The sequence below is a fragment of the Betta splendens genome, chromosome 16 (assembly GCF_900634795.4).
Source record: "Betta splendens chromosome 16, fBetSpl5.4, whole genome shotgun sequence".
NCBI lineage: Eukaryota > Metazoa > Chordata > Actinopteri > Anabantiformes > Osphronemidae > Betta > Betta splendens.
Genome location: NC_040896.2, coordinates 7448128 through 7464809, shown reverse-complemented (window position 1 = coordinate 7464809; position 16682 = coordinate 7448128). Strand labels below are relative to the sequence as shown.

Sequence of the window (16682 nt, the reverse complement as noted above, 5' to 3'; positions counted from 1 at the left end):
CATCCACCTGTTGAAGTGCGTTTATTTACATTTTATACACAACACTGGACTTGTGGTTACATTCACAAATACATGACCATATGAAGAGAATAAAAAAGAAGCTCAGAACAAAATTCCAGCATTTAAAGCACAATGTACATTCTGTGTTTTGGTTCAGTATCGACACATTGAAGCGTTTCTAAACGTATGACATCATTAAAACCTTCTTCTTCTCACACCACTAATGGTTTTACCAAACGAATCTACAACAGTCATTGTTTTACATGATCTACTTTGTTTGTTCACAACATGCCTTTTAGGCTTTTATATTTCAATTACCCATTATTTTCAAATGCAAATACCACAGTGGCCGCTTGAGGACACCTCATTAATATAACGCTCCTTTGTTTGGTTTGTGCTTCCCAGAAAATCAACCATTACAAACACAACTTGTGCTGACTTTGCTTTTCTCTAAACTATTAACAGGCAGCATGTGTGATCCTCTCTTAAAATAGTGCTCTTTGTACACAACTGAGACTAACAATATATTTCTCTATTTACAATGATTTGATCTGCCAGCAGCCGTAAGTGAGTCTGTAAATGCCTCGTGTGGAGACAGATGCTGCCTGAATCAGCTTCCAGGAGGTAAACAATCATGTGGTGCTTTGGTGAAACCACGTCTACTCTCAAGTTTCCTGAAACTTCAATATCAGAAATATTAACAAACCTTGGGATCAAACCGTGTTTAAAAAAAAAAAAAGTACAACTATGGAAGAATCTTCTTGAAGGTTGTGATGAGTTCATAGTGTCTGTTATAAAGCATGTTGTATTTGATTTTCTTTAGTTGATCTGCTGATGAAAGGCACCATTTGCACGCGTTCATCATTAGTAGTAGGAGGAGACGAGCAGTTAAACTACAGCCTGTTTAGATGAGTCCAAACGTAAACCTTCCCTTGTTACTGCTTCTAGTGTGTCCCCCACAGGATGTTACGGCGGCTGAAACCCGGATGGTGTCACCACAGTCCAGCCTGTGGGTTCTGTCTGGGTGACAGGCAGTACCTGTGCGGCCCACAGGGGGGCAGTGTTGAGTTGAGGGGAGGGGAGGGTCTGCAGCAGGACAGACGCCTCGCCGCTGCTCTGTGGGTGGTCCACGCTCTGTGTCAGCGCTCCGGGCTGCTCTGCTGTCACTGGGTGGTTCTCCGGGGCGACGGCGACGGGGGTCTGCGCACCGGAGGCAGGTCGTAGTGTCCCGGGATGTGGCTGTTCACTGGGAGGTCGTAGTGGCTCTGGGGGTCGTCGTGGGGCGCGTGGCCCAGGGAGCTCTGACGCTCTGAGGGGGAACGAGACATGAGCACTGAGCCACTGCAGTAGCTCCTAAACCACACACAACTGGTTTTTATTCTTGCTTCTTGAGCTGAAATATTCGCTGTTTCATGCACGTCCACACACTGAGCTGTACCTCTGCTTCTTTTATTGTATGATTTACTACTCAGCTTAGAAATGGTACTAAATGCTGATAAGAGCTGTTATATGGTGATTTAGACGATCCCCGTGTGACAGGAGTCACTGGACTCATACAGGATTTGTGTTCATGGACGTTTGCACGTCTTATGTAACACTTCATCATCGTTAACCACAGGAAGTTACTGATGAACATCTATTTTAAAACGTTTACTAACATCTTCATTATTTCATAGATCTGAAGCTCCTGTGACTTTGGTTTGCAGCGTTATTTATTAGTCTGACTGTTGTTTCATAAATTTAGAAGCTGGACCCCTCTGAGCTTCCTCCCTCTCGCGCTTCCTTTTCCTTTCTGCCTTTTCTTCACTTCCATGTAAATAGTTGTTCATTCATTCAAACTGTGGCTCGAGGAAGTTCATCCTTCCCATCACAGTCCTGAGAGCATGGGTTCGTGGTTCACCCCCAGTTCTCAGGTTCTGTCTTTGTTAAACGGACGTCTCACCCCTGCGTAGCGTCGCCGCGTGGAACGGCGGCGCTCGGATCTCGGTGTAGGCTCGCTCTCGGGGCACGGCCGCCTTCATCTCCATGTAGCTGCTCTCCGGCGGGCAGAAGGGCAGGCCGGGCAGGTCCTTGATGGTGGCGTAAGGATTCTCGCTGTTCAGGGAGCTGCTGCTCACGGCCACCGCGTCCTTCAGCTCTGCGAGACAGAAGAAGAAGCGTGGGGCACAGGACACAACACAGCAGCAGATTCAAAGTGCAGGAGCTGTGACCTTTGACCTTCCTGCACAGTTCCCACAGATTTGTTGAATTTGACCAACTGATGCACAGTGTTTGTCCGATTGTTAACGCCGACTCAGCGCTTCTTCAACCATCACAGCTCTGACTTGTGATCACACAGATGCTTTGAGTTCCATAGTAATAATCTGAGTGATAGAATAAGCGAGGAGAAATCGATCGTACCTTTATTGTAATACTTTCCCAGGCTGGCGCTGTAGCTGTAGCGCCGGTCAATTCCAAACGCTCCTGTAAGCAATAAAACACAAACTTAATTTTAATTCCTGGCAAACGAATCAAAAGCACATCGGCTCCTTTGGAGACCTGCAGAATCGATGCCAGGTGAGCAAACGCCAGCGCGGCGTCGTACCTCCCACTTTTACGACGCACTAATCCTGTTTATAGCCTCATATTAGACGTGACGGACACGATTGTGCATCCAAAGGAAATGTAACGGCCGATAAACGTCCTGTAGCAGAAAAAACTGAGAGAAGTTTGTTTTATTCTGATTTTAAACAACTATTTTAATCACTGATAGCTGAAAGATTTTAAAAGAAATAAACCCAAGATGAACTTGGTTTTTCGTGAAAAACTGCTCAACTACTTTTAGGCTGTAAAACTTTCCACTGACAGTAAGTAAAGGAAATAATTAGAGGTGTTTTAGCAGAAGATTACTGCAGGTTTGACTGATTAGTTTTATGCAGCTGTGGTCAGAAGGTCAGGAAACCAACTGCTCACTTTTACTGGCCTGTAAATGCTAATCCGCTCATTTATTTTACTCGGCAGCTGCAGGTCTCTGCGTGAGTGTCGTCATCCGACGGATAAAACGCTAAGGAGCCGATGCTTCATAGGAACCAGTGGCGTCGGTGTTCAGACCAGAGTCTTTGCGCGGCTCGTGGTGCTTCCAGTCTGCAGGCAGCGTGGCGTTGCTCTCCACCCCGAACAAACCGCGGCGCTCGCGCTCCGCGTTCTTCACGCTGCAGAACAGCTGGTTGTTGGTGTTCTGCAGGAGACACGTTGCAGGTGAACGGCCTGTTAGGACGACTGCGCCCCCTGAAGGCGGCGCCGGGCGCTGCAGCTCACTCACCTTGATGATGCGTTCGTGGTTGTTGGGCAGGTGCGGCAGAGGAGGCCGGGTCGGGCTCAGCGTGTGGTAGCTGGGGTTGGAGTAGTAGTGGTGGTAGCTGTGAGGGACATCTGTGGATCAAAAGGAAAAAGTCAGTGAGCAGCTGAAGCTTTTCTGCCTGATCATTACTGTCAACTCAAATAAAAGCTCATTTTTAAGAAGTGCATCCTTCACTCTGAGCACTTTTACAAAACGCAGCATCAGCATCATCAGGACCCAACCATTAGAGCTCATGGTCACAGCAGACTTTGAGCCCTCGCCTCCTGAGCTCTGTTCACGTCTTGCACCTGGAACGGCGTATTCGGAGTTGACGGTGCGGCCGGTGGAGAAGGACACCGTGGGCGTGTTGTTCTGCTTGTCCTTCTGCCGGCGGCGGTAGAGCAGCAGCAGCGTCAGCAGCAGCACCACCAGCAGGACGAGCACCACGATGCCGCCGATGGCCCCCCACGACTCCCTCTCCCCCGGAGGCAGCGGAACCATCACGCTCCCGGCCTGCTCCGGCGCCTCTGTCCCACAGGAGGGGCAGAACTGCATCAGAACATCAGCAGAGCCGCTTCATTCGTGGACCCTGGTGCTGAGTGAGCCTGTACCGTGTCTGCACCCGTCTCCTCCACCTTCACACACACAGTCGCCTGTGAACCGGTCACACGGGAGGTTGTTGGCGCAGGAGCAGGTGTGAGCGCAGAACGGCCCAAAGCGTCCTGGACCACAAGCTGCGAGCAGGAACCAGCGTTAGAGGCCTTGAACCCGAGTCCGACCGCGCTTTACACTCAGAGCCGCGTCACCTTTGGAGCAGTCGCTGGCCGTCCAGCCGGGCCCACACTCGCAGTGGCCGTCGCGGGGGCTGCAGGTGGAGTTGTTGGCGCAGCCGACACACACCTCCGAGCACCGTGTGCCGTAGGAGCCAGCTGGACAGACTGAAGCACAGGCGCTTGTAGGAGCGGCGGACGGTGGAGTCGACCTGTAACAGCTGATCACTCACCCTGCTCACAGTTGGGCCCAGTGAACCCGGGCAGGCACTCACACTCTCCTGTCACGTGATGGCAGCGGTACGACTGGCCGCAGGACGGGCAGGACGCGCCGCACTGCTCCCCGAACGTCCCCGCTCGGCATTCTGGGAGACGGGAGATAACGCTCACTGCTCGGCTCTAACCCGCTCCTGCTGCGGTTGCCTGGCAACCACACTCACTGTGCTGGCAGGTGACTCCCCAGTAGCCCGGGCGGCACACACACGCCCCGCTGTCCCCGAGGCACGTGTCGCTGTTGGGGCAGCGTTGGAGGCAGCTCTGGTTGCAGTGACGCCCCCACAGGCCGTCGGAACACGGCTCGCTGCAGCGCGGACCTGCGCACAGAGAAGCAGACTCAGCCCGGGCGCGCGTGAGGCGGGAGCCGGGCCGGCGGCGCCGCGGAGGACCTCACTTACCCCCCCAGCCTGGCAGACAGCGGCACTGCCCAGTGGAGGCCTGGCAGCCGTCGGCGCGGTCGCAGTCGCACCTCTTCAGGCAGCCGGGCCCGAACGTGCCCATCTGTGAACACACGTCAGAACCGGGCCGGGTCAGAGTCCCAGTCAGACAGAACGCGGGCGGCGCCGTGGCGTCGCAGGGACAGCCTGGTGGGCTGGCTCGGCCCGGACGAGACGGACTCGCGTCAGAGAGCGAGGGCAAGAAAAGCTCGGTCCGAGCAGGAAGAACTATTCGTCCAATCAGAGACCACTGGTCGTCTGGAATCAGCTCATTTTTGGTTCTGTTTATCGTTTTTGCATAGAGCTGCTTCGCATTCATGTCGTCCTCTCACTCCCGCCCTGCGTGACTTACTGGACATGCTTGGTCGCAGCGCGGCCCCCGCCAGCCGGCCGTGCAGGCGCAGCTTCCATCTGCAGGGTGACACTTGGCCCCGTTGTCGCAGTGACAGGTGGCGTTGCATCCGGGGCCCCAGGTTCCCTGGGAGCAGGGGACGGAGCAGGCGGGGCCCCGCCAGCCTGCAGACACACACAGTGAGCCCGACTGGGTTCTGACTGGGTTCTGACTGGTCCCTGACTGGTCCCTGACTGGTCCCTGACTGGGCTCTGACTGGATTCTGAGTGGATTCTGACTGGGTTTTGACTGGATTATGACTGGTCCCTGACTGGGGTCTGACTGGGTTCTGACTGGTCCCTGACTGGTTCCAGACTGGTTCCAGACTGGGTTCTGACTGGGTTCTGACTGGATTATGACTGGTCCCCGACTGGTTTCTAACTGGTTCCTGACTGGTTGGGGAGGAACGGCGAGTTCTGGCAGGTTTTACCTTCTTTGCAGAAACAGGTCCCATCCACTGGTGAGCAGTCGACAGAGTTTTTACAGGAACACTCCAGACTACAGTTTTTGCCATAGGTGCCGCTTTTACACGGACTCTCACAGTGGATCCCCTGCGATACGAATATTTAGGAAACCAACGTTGTGACAAACTCCAGGGAGCGCATTCATTGATTCTGAACTGCTTCCTGTAACTCACCGTGAACCCGGGGCCACAGCGGCACCGGCCCGTGGCGCTGTCACACACCCCTCCATTCACACACAGGCACGGCTCCAGGCAGCCGTGGCCGTAGAAGCCGTGGGCGCAGGTCTCGTTGCAGTGGAGTCCGGCCCACCCCGGCTGGCACGTGCACTCCCCCTTCATCGGGTGACAGCTGGACGGGGGAGGACGAGAGACGCACAATCGTCAAGCTGCACCTTTATGTCACTTCACTTTTCCCACATTAATTAAGGAGTCAATTTGACAGGTAGAAATAAAATAGTCTCATTTTCACAAGACGTCAGCTGTTGAATAAGATCAGTGTCGCGCCCACGCGGCTCTTTTCATAGACTGTGGGTGATTAGAGAGCTCGTTGTGGAATAAATGAAGCAAATAATTGGCGCTAAGAACAACAGGACGCGATGCATGCAGCGTCCACGCGTCTGCAGAGGAGGAGGAGTCAGCGCTGCAGAGGAGGAGTCAGGGCTGCAGAGGAGGAGTCAGCGCTGCAGAAGAGGAGTGACTGCAGAGGAGGAGGAGTCAGCGCTGCAGAGGAGGAGTCAGCACTACAGAGGAGGAGGAGTCAGCGCTGCAGAGGAGGAGGAGTCAGCGCTGCAGAGGAGGAGGAGTCAGCGCTGCAGAGGAGGAGGAGTCACTGCAGAGAAGTAGGAGTCAGCGCTGCAGAGGGGGAGGAGTCAGCGCTGCAGAGGAGGAGTCACTGAAGAGGAGGAGGAGTCAGCGCTGCACAGAAGGAGTCAGCGCTGCAGAGGAGAGGTCAGCGCTGCAGAGAAGGAGTCACTGCAGAGGAGGAGGAGTCAGCGCTGCAGAGGGGGAGGAGTCAGTGCTGCAGAGGAGGAGTCACTGAAGAGGAGGAGGAGTCAGCGCTGCACAGAAGGAGTCAGCGCTGCAGAGGAGGAGTCACTGCAGAGGAGGAGAAGTCTGCGCTGTAGAGGAGGAGTCAGCGCTGCAGAGGAGGAGGAGTCAGTGCAGAGGAGGAGGAGTCAGTGCAGAGGAGGAGGAGTCAGCGCTGCAGAGGGGGAGGAGTCAGCGCTGCAGAGGAGGAGTCAGCACTACAGAGGAGGAGGAGTCAGCGCTGCAGAGGAGGAGTCAGCGCTGCAGAGGAGGAGTCAGTGCTGCAGAGGAGGAGGAGTCAGCGCTGCAGAGGAGGAGGAGTCACTGCAGAGAAGGAGGAGTCAGCGCTGCAGAGGGGGAGGAGTCAGCGCTGCAGAGGAGGAGTCACTGAAGAGGAGGAGGAGTCAGCGCTGCACAGAAGGAGTCAGCGCTGCAGAGGAGAGGTCAGCGCTGCAGAGAAGGAGTCACTGCAGAGGAGGAGGAGTCAGCGCTGCAGAGGGGGAGGAGTCAGTGCTGCAGAGGAGGAGTCACTGAAGAGGAGGAGGAGTCAGCGCTGCACAGAAGGAGTCAGCGCTGCAGAGGAGGAGTCACTGCAGAGGAGGAGAAGTCTGCGCTGTAGAGGAGGAGTCAGCGCTGCAGAGGAGGAGGAGTCAGTGCAGAGGAGGAGGAGTCAGTGCAGAGGAGGAGGAGTCAGTGCTGCAGAGGAGGAGGAGTCAGCGCTGCAGAGGAGGAGGAGTCAGTGCAGAGGAGGAGGAGTCAGTGCTGCAGAGGAGGACTCAGCGCTGCAGAGGAGGAGGAGTCAGTGCAGAGGAGGAGGAGTCAGTGCAGAGGGGGAGGAGTCACTGCAGAGGAGGAGGAGTCAGCGCTGCAGAGGGGGAGGAGTCTGCGCTGCAAAGGAGGAGTCACTGCAGAGGAGGACTCAACGCTGCAGAGGAGGACTCAGGGCTGCTCAGGTGAGCGGCATCCTCACCTGAGCGTGTGCTTGTCCTGGCAGAGACACGGGCGCTCGCAGTGCACGCCGTATCGGCCCGCCGGGCACATGCGGTCCCTGCAGTGCGGCCCGCTGAAGCCCGGCTCGCACAGGCAGCCGCCGTCGATGTTGTAGCAGCGTGCGCCGTTGGCGCAGTCGCACACGCCCTCGCAGTCCTGTCCGTAGGAGCCGGCGGCACATTCCTCATTACACCTGAGGGCGGGACGGAAACACAAGCAGCTGACGACGCACATCTGCTCTTACTTTGCTGCTAAACCACAAAGAGAATCCAAACTTCTGTTTGGTGTTGGGCTCCGCAGATTGAATGTGAGCCCTTCGTGTGTATTCCTCTGTGTCAGAATGTGATGAAAACCAACAATTGGGCTTAAATGAACAACTGAGCCACGGCGCTAAATCACTGAGTAAATCAAAACTGTGCAAACAGCAGCCTGCACTGAATCATTTCAAGACAGAAAACGGGCGCCGCAGCATTCAGCCGCACGCTGATGATTGAGGACTTTCCACTGTTTTGAGTTTAGACCTCGTGCCTGCGGTGGAGCTCGGCGGCACCGCCACTCATCCAGGTACTCACCTGCTGCCAGTGAAGCCTTTGGCGCACAGGCACTGGCCAGTCTCAGGGTCACACTTGCCGCCGTTGTGGCAGACGCACTCCTCAGCGCAGTTCGGTCCAAACCTGCCCTGTGGACAGCGCTCTGTGCAGACCGTGCCCTGCAGAGCAGCAAGGAACAGCGCTGAAGTCACAGAACCTGGACCCGGACAGCTCGGTTTAATTAGCATGGGTTAGTCAGCGTTTGGCTGGGAGACGATTACTCTCTGCACCCAAAGCCTTTCTCTGAATAGAATAAGAATAATCAAAGCCTGGAGGAAGCTGGAGATGAGCTGATCTTAGACTGGAAAGCTCAGCAGGTCACACACACACACACACACACACATACACACATACACACACACACACAAACACACACACACACACACACACACATACACACATACACACACACACACACACACACACACACACACACACACACACACACACACACACAGACACACACACACCGTCCAGCCGGGGGGGCAGTCGCAGACCCCTTTGCCTCTGCAGATGCCACCGTTTTGACAGGAGCATCGGGCCTGGCACTTCCTGGCACACGTCTTCTCACAGCTGCAGAGAAGATGGAGAAGATGCTCAAATACGTGGACGAGAAAGGATGAGATGAGGAGATACCGATGTCACCGCCTTCATGACTTAACAAGTTGGGGACAAATGTGAAGCAGTACACACTCAGAAATAACCCCATAGAAAACGTGTGTTATACAAGTCGGCCTCAAATGCCGCCTAGAAATGAACAGCTCGAAATAAACCAGTAGCTGCTGTTCTGCCAAGAACATCACGAGGTTGGAACCAGTCGATTACTTGGCCTCAGTTACCTGTAGCACAATCCACTGCTGGTATAATATTCACCGCCTCGAGGTGAAATAACAAGAGAGGACTGTGTAGACAATTTATCATGATGCTTCATCCCATAATAACTGTTTCCATCCTCACTGTATGTGAAAAACAGGCCCTAAAACGTGACTCGCGGACACATTGTGGTGCAGCAGCTTTGGAGGCCGATGACATCATGAGGATTTGTTGATGCAGATGCTGAAGGACTAAGACCCCTCAACAGATGCATCTAAATGAGTTGGAGTTGGTGGTGCACTTACAAGGTCCCAGTGAATCCGTCCCTGCATTTACACTCTCCTGTAGCTCTGTCGCAGGCCCCTCCGGTTGCACACTGGCACCTCTGCAGGCAGCCGCTCCCGAAGGAGCCGGCCGGACACGCTTCCTCGCAGTGGCGCCCGATGAAGCCCGGTGGACACCGACACATCCCCTTCACGGGATCGCACGGAGCCCCGTTCTGACAGCGGCACTGCTGAGCGCAGCCCGGACCCCAGTGTTTGTCGTCACAGTCTGGAAGGTAGGAAGAGGGTAAACTTCACACCATCTCACTTCACTGGCCACATTTCCACTGATTCAAACCAGTCACCTTCCAGTAACACGCCCACGTCTCCAAACACTGACTCAAACCTACTCTTTTTTCCATAGTCAGTTGACTGCAGGTCCCATACACATGGGTCCACAGTAGGAAAAAGCAATGGGCACAGAGTTGTTACTGTCATGTCCTTCATTCCTACTCGTCTCTGTGCTGTTAAAGCTCCCTGTCGCTCCATTCAGACTCTGTTCTGACCTGACGTTACAGACAGGCTTCAAAGGGTTAATTCAGCCGAAGCTCGGGGGGTTAGAGATTCACACAAGGTTTGAATTTCAATTCAGAGTAAGAGGAGCTCACGGCCCACTGCAAGAACCCAGATTGGTCACGGCTGCATTCCTCACATTTCCCATTAACTTTGGCTGTTGGCCGTCGGACCTCATCAAGGAGCCGCGGCGTCCAGCGGCGCTGACGTCGCCGACGCTACTGCCACTCATCTGCTGACGGCTTCACCTCAGTGGGGACCTTCTCGTCCAGAGGCACCTGAATATGAGGCCGGAGCTGCATGCTGTGCTCGCTCTACTCTCCCTCTCTCTCTTTGCCTCGGCAGCACCGCGCTGCAGCCTAATTTGGTCTGGACCGCAGTGTTTATGGCACTAACACAGAGCAGGACCCTCGCCTCCTGCCCTTAAATGAATCGCAGCGTGTCCGTGGACGTTAGCGCGCGTCTGTCACGCTGAGTAATGAGAAACGCAGCCGGGGCAGCGGTTCTGTTTACGCCGGCGCCGTCCAGGACGGAAGAACAGCGAAGGCCGCGCAGGCAGAGACCTTCGACCGACGCCTGATGCTGAGACGTCCAAAGCTGCTTCTGTGACGGACGTCCACAGATCAAGTAGGATTTCAATCAGTTCTGTGTACTGTGTGTATGTTCCCATCTGGCATCTGGTCGCTGCATTTCATAAGGAATGAAAACAGTCTAGATGGGAAAGTTGTTGCTTTTCCCCTGTGATTTGTCCAGAATCAACATAATCCTCTGGACAGCAACTTGTTTTAGACTCCAGCTCAAATTCTGCTCTGAAACAGTGTTTACACAAAGCAAATCTGAGTAATTACCACTTTATTCCCATTTTCATTACACTTCATCCAAACACACTCAACCTCTTTCTGTGACCTTCCATTATCTAAGGATATTAAGAATACTTCACCCTGCTCTGGTCTAAAGTTCAGAGCATGAAGGGTTCACACTCAGCTCCACACGCCAGCATCTGCTGCCGTTTCAAACACAACTCATCCAGGGCAACGAGGAGCAAAAGAGCCCAGAGACCCAGAGGAAACAAAGGGAAGCTTTTTAAAAGTAAGTGAGGGGGTAGAATGGGACCCTGAGGAGGCGGAGACAACTGGGCCGAGCGAGCGACAGAGAGAGAGAGAGAGAGAGAGAGAGAGAGAGAGAGGGTAACATTTTCCATTTTCCCTTCCCAGCATCCCCCCGTCCAGACATCAAGCACTCGTTAAAGCTAATTTCTTCTCTCTGCAGAGGAATGGGAGAAAATGGAGCGGGCCTGAGTTCTGACCCAGAGTGAGATGAAAACGTCATCTCAGCGAATCAAATTTAGAGAAACTTTAGATGTAACAGGGGGGAAGTTGTTTCCTTGAATAGCTATGACATAATTGTTGACTTTGGTTTTGGCCTATTGTCTGTCATTATATAACTTCTCTCTTGCTAGTTTCCTTCTAGAGTAAAAGTCCTTTTCCACTACTTTTAAAGCTGTTTTGAAGGTTTTTTTTGACTAGGAACTGTCGGTGCCGCTCGGTGCCGCTCGGTGCAGCCTGGTGTCCTTCTGGACCAGTAAACTAGTTTCTGGACCGAGGCTGACGTTAATGACTCATTGCTGTTCGTGTCTTAATGCTCCCTTGCCGTTTCCACTGGAAAGACCTGTGGCGTGTGATGGAGCGCTGTATGTGAAGATCAGCCACTTGATTAATGGCCTCATGTCATTTCCTGTTGTGTATGTGAGTAGTAGTTGTCTGTGTGTGTGTGTGTGTGTGCACGTGTGCGTGTGTGCGTGCGTGCGTGCGTGCATGCGTGTGTGTGTGTGCGTGCGTGTGTGTGTGTGTGTGTGTGTGTGTGTGCACGTGCGTGTGTGTGTGTGCGTGCGTGTGTGTGCGCGTGCATGTGTGTGTGTGCGTGCGGTGCATGCCTGTGTGTGCCCTCAGGTTCATACCGCTGGAGCAGTCGTCGCCTCGCCACCCTCCTTCACACTGGCACTGGTCGGGGGCAACGCAGCGGCCGTGGACGCACTCTTTGGTGCAGCGAGCTGTTGGCGAGAAGCAGAACGTGTGACACATGCAGCTTTGTGGAGATTTGCACAGAGTAACGTGTAACTGGGCCAGTGTGTGACCAGAGTGGAAAGACAAATAAAAGCGCTTTGAGTTGAAGGTTTCCAACGTCCCAAAGGCCCCAACAGCAACTCAGCTCTTAATTCTACAGTGCAGCTCCAAGTGTGGGTTCAAAGATGCTCAGTGGAAGAATGAGAAGTAGAATTAACACAGAATCCACAGCGAAGCGTCAAACTGCGCAGGGAGCGTCTGTTTGTCTCTTGTTCCTGTTCTTGTGGTGAGTTTAGCTCAGGCGACCTGTTGAGCGGAGGTCCGTCTTCCTCCATCGCACGCGTGTGAGCTGCCAGCGCGACAGCTGGGCCCGGCCTGCAGACGAACACGCCGGGGCCGGTCACATCATGTGATGCCAGCATTCAGTATGAGCGCTTTGCTAATGATGACTTCCATCCAGCAAACAGCCTGAATCCCAGCAGAAACGCTACGCGGGCGTTTTAAACACGCGCCGCCGTGGACGGTCGCGTTCTGTGTGTTTCCACCCCGTTTTCTAGTTAAAGCTACGTGGACACTGGGGGCCAAGAAAAGAATAACATGTCATCAAAGAGGCGCCCGCTGTAATCATATCTAATTACAGTATGTGTGTTGAGAAAATAAGAAAACATTGCTGCAGAACAGAACACGTGGCCACAGACGACGCGTCCAACGCAGATATTTCAATTATAAGACTCCAAACAGGGATCAGCCGGCTTCACCCAGGCTTTTGTGTTCGCTACAAAGACGGCTTGTGCAGCAAAAACACAAATTATCTCTGAACAGAATCGTCTGGAGACAGAAGCCTTGTAATTACGTCCTGCACATCTGACAGCGCTGTTTGTAAAGCGTGAACACGTGAGGCTGCGTGTGCCGTCGATCCATTTCCATCTGATGATCAGCAGCTGTTGTTCACTGTCACAAGTTCTTAAACTTAAACTAACTAAAACTAACTTTAAAACTAAAATGTACATGTTCATAACATTAATATGTGACAGTACAGTGACATTTATGACATATTTATCCCAATGCCTCCAAGCATTATTATACTCATTTTGGGTGTTTTTTTGATTTTTATTATATAATATTAAGGCACATGAGCCAAGTTGGTTATGAATCATAAAAATCTCCTAACCTCAGTTTTCACAACACTAAACAGCAGCGACACGCCCCAGAAGCATCACTACCAGATGCTCAACGGCACAAAAAGGGCTGAAATGGAACCAGGCTGAAGTCGAATGACTAACTCTATATAGCCGCATTCCAGTGAAAAGTGCACGTTTCACAGCGAGACCCCGTCATTTTAGACATTCCAGCGCAGGTAGAGGTTCGGGGCCTGTTTAGGTTGCAGACCGCAGCCCCCAGTCATTAACGCGCTCCAGTCTCGCTGCTTCGCTGGTTTAGTGTGAATCTGTGGTTCCAGTGAGCAGAGTGATTATATCTGTCATTAGTCACACGTCAGGTAAAACTCTGTTTACCTGAGGTTTGCTCCAGTCATGACAGGATCAGAACGGGATCTCAGCCTCTCAGAGCCTCACTGAGACGAGGTCTGAGGTTACAGCTACTCACCAACGCATTTGTCTCTGCTCTCGTAAAAGCCCGGACAGCACTGGAACCTCCTGCGGTAGTCCGTCTTCACCGCCTGCCTGTAGGCCGTTTTGTAGGTGATCCTGAAAGAGCAACAGGAGAACGAGACACTTTGACCCGACACGGGAAGCAGCTGGAAGTCAGGCCGACGGGAAACGAGTCCTGCAGCTGCTGATACCTGTGGCGTGTGCATCTGTAGGAGGTGCGAGGGTCTGAGCAGGGCTCCTCCGACACTTCATCATAGGGATGAGAGTAGGACTCTTTGACTGAGGTGGTGAAGCTGAAAGAGGCACAGAAGATGCTAAAACACCGCCTCTGCTGATGAGAAACCGCTGATGGTGAAGTGATCCAACAAACACGTTTCAGTTCACATTCGTGTCCCAGATAAGTGGCCTCACCTCTCCCACAGGCTGCACACGTTGGGGTCTCTGGGGTTCAGAGAGCGGCTCAGCCCAATCAGGAGACTGAGGAACAGCAGGATGGTGGAGCTGGGCAGAGGCGGCATGGTCCTGGGACACGACAACGGGGACAGACGTTGAGAGAGTGAGCAGCGATGGCGACGGGCCAAAACACGTTTACTGCTGCAGCAGCAGACACAACAAACGCTGAAATGATTTTAGCTCAGAATGAAGGGATAGTTTTTGGATTGAGTTATTAAAACCCGCTAGGATCGTGCCCGTGATGATGATCATGTGTACAGTACATCTTATTTTGAAATATGACTCATGACTCACAACGCTGCACACATTCATTTGCTGCAATTCATTTTGTGGCGGGTGCAAAGATTCACTGGAAGCTGTTTTTTCTTTTCCTGGTACCTATAAACTGTGGCTAAGATTCATGGTCTGACTGTAAAAGACTTCATTAAGCGCTAAGCGGAGGCACCGTCAGCCTCCATGAAACACAGACATCAGACGAGGAGCCGATGGCAGCGAGTCAGCGCACACGAGGAACGAGCGAGGCTCTCAGCTCCGTGACCCCCGTCCATCCATCAGCTGCGCTGAAGCGCCTTCGCCTTCGCCTGCCTCCTGTCCCCGTCCACGCTCCAGCAGCATCTGGATCCAATCACGGCTTCGGCCCCAGGGAGCGTCCCGGCTCGGGACTCTGTTGGGCTCCCAGGGAGCGGAGGGAGCAGCAGGCCACGGTGCCGAGCACAGGTCCAGCGGGCCGGCGCTGTGTCGAGGGGCAGAGCTCCGTGGGAACGAAGCATGTTCTGCAGCAGAGACGTCACGGTGATGAAGCAGCAGCCTCTGTTTACTAAATGAGCCCCGACGGACACCATGGTGCTGCCACAGCTCCTCAGGGGAGCGTTTCTGATGATGGGGCACTAGATGAGTGGGAACGATGGGCAGATGAACCATGTGTGTTTACACGTGGAGCAGCTGACAGACACAGAGTTAGTCAAACGTAAGCAACTGCAGCCTCATCTGCATTTACATTAGGCACCTACACTCTTCAACAGTTGCAATAAATAATGTCATAAAATGAAGATAAACTCTCCTCAGTTCTCGGCATCAGGCCTTTTACGCAATTTGCTTATTTCAGGAACAACTTCTCTGGAAACAGGATTTTGGTCAAGGCTCATTTACTGTATTTATTCTTAAGCCTATACATTGGGTGCATGTGTGAGGCGGCCGCTGGCAGCAGACTCATCACCTCGTTGTCAAACTGCTTTCCAGACCTTTCCCCTCCGTGTCACGCTGCGGTCAAGAGACATATTCTTCTCACTTCTGCACATACTTGCACTGCGAGTCACGCTGCTCGGAAGATTTTCGGAAATTTCCTCAGATTAAACCGGGATTTGCCTGTGGCTTGGTGAATACTGCAGCTCTAAGATCCTGCCAAGGTCGGGTCGGTTCAGTTCCCAGCACATCCTTGCAGTGTGTTTACGAACCAGAATCCAGAACTACAGCGTTTGATTCCTGCTGGAAGCCGGCGTTTATCGCTGGAATCGGGGATCAGATCTCGTGCGTTAGCGCTGGTCAGTGGCCGCTCATCGCTGCTGGAGTCTGGCACAGCACAGGCTGCGCCGTGAATCAGCTCTCAGCCTCTTATTATTCGAACCCGCCGTCAGGTGTTGATTCAATTGTTGGCAAAGCTGGCGCCGCAACAATCAATGCCACGAAACCAGCACTTTACGAGAGCCGGCATATGACTCCCATTAGAAGCAGCCATCAACGCAGCAGCCACTTAACTGGACTGGTAAATATTTTTCATTAGCTTCTTTTCATTTGAATTGTGCATAATTAGAGAAAGGCTTGAAACCACACGAGATTCTTTAATGGTGAGAAAGCGAGTGGAGGCTGAGCAGGTTCTGGAGGTTCTGGAGGTGGTTCTTCATCTGGTAAGCGTCCTCTTCCAGAGGCTGGTTTTAGTGGAATATCGAAGCCTGCCCAGAAAGTGTTTCATAAAACACGCCACGACTGCGGAGCGATGAAGAACATTCATCCACAAGCTGTTATTATTTCGCTGGAGCTGATCTCAACTCTTTTTCCATTCACTTGCGATGTGTTGTGCTAATCGCCGAAGGGCACCTCTGCAGTTCGCATGCGCTGGTCAGCGAAGCCACGTCTGGACCGCGCTCAGTAAAAGAACACACACGGCCGAGCTTCAACAAAAGACGTTTGCTCTTGTTTGTAACGACAGAAGCAGACGATCTCAGCTTTCATGTGGCTGCGTTCAGCATCAGAGAGCGGGCGGAGCGCCACGCGGGATCCGTGCACGTACGCTCACACGTGCACCCGCCCGCGTCCACGCGCTGATTGTGTGTTTTAATGCGCTGGAGGCTTCACACACAAACCAAACGAGTCCCATAAGCTGAAAGCAGTTCAGAGCGGGAGCTATTTTTAACGTCTGAAGGCATTTTTCTAATTCACCAGGTCTCTCTTAGCTAATGCTGTCGGGTCCAGAGAAGAACCAGCAGCGGCGGCGGCCCACGTGTCCGTGCATCACGGTGCTCAGACGTTTACGGGCCCCACTGAGCTCCTTTCAGAACCGCACAGTTGTGAAAGCCAGGCGCGAATGAAAACAGATGCTGGCGTCATATTGGGCTTGTAAGACATTCATACCCATGTTATTACCGTAC

General features: G+C 53.1%; 1 protein-coding gene across 2 annotated transcripts in view; it reads right to left on the bottom strand.

The window, feature by feature from the left end:
* Positions 1-4: 4 nt before the first annotated feature.
* Positions 5-16682, bottom strand: part of pear1 (platelet endothelial aggregation receptor 1) — a 28757-nt gene continuing 12079 nt past the window's right edge. For both annotated transcript variants that reach the window (XM_029128540.3, XM_055503143.1), the window contains exons 2-23: positions 13996-14106; positions 13776-13877; positions 13580-13680; positions 11869-11961; positions 9381-9627; positions 8733-8835; positions 8245-8381; positions 7653-7865; positions 5831-6005; positions 5624-5744; positions 5155-5318; positions 4764-4866; positions 4530-4682; positions 4323-4454; positions 4126-4257; positions 3931-4053; positions 3628-3846; positions 3302-3411; positions 3091-3217; positions 2401-2463; positions 1943-2137; positions 5-1309 (exon numbers count right to left, since the gene is read on the bottom strand). In XM_029128540.3, the coding sequence (XP_028984373.1) occupies positions 1164-1309; positions 1943-2137; positions 2401-2463; positions 3091-3217; positions 3302-3411; positions 3628-3846; positions 3931-4053; positions 4126-4257; positions 4323-4454; positions 4530-4682; positions 4764-4866; positions 5155-5318; positions 5624-5744; positions 5831-6005; positions 7653-7865; positions 8245-8381; positions 8733-8835; positions 9381-9627; positions 11869-11961; positions 13580-13680; positions 13776-13877; positions 13996-14102 (3066 nt within the window). In that variant the 5' untranslated portion in view covers positions 14103-14106 and the 3' untranslated portion in view covers positions 5-1163. The remainder of the gene's footprint in view (positions 1310-1942; positions 2138-2400; positions 2464-3090; positions 3218-3301; positions 3412-3627; positions 3847-3930; positions 4054-4125; positions 4258-4322; positions 4455-4529; positions 4683-4763; positions 4867-5154; positions 5319-5623; positions 5745-5830; positions 6006-7652; positions 7866-8244; positions 8382-8732; positions 8836-9380; positions 9628-11868; positions 11962-13579; positions 13681-13775; positions 13878-13995; positions 14107-16682) is intronic.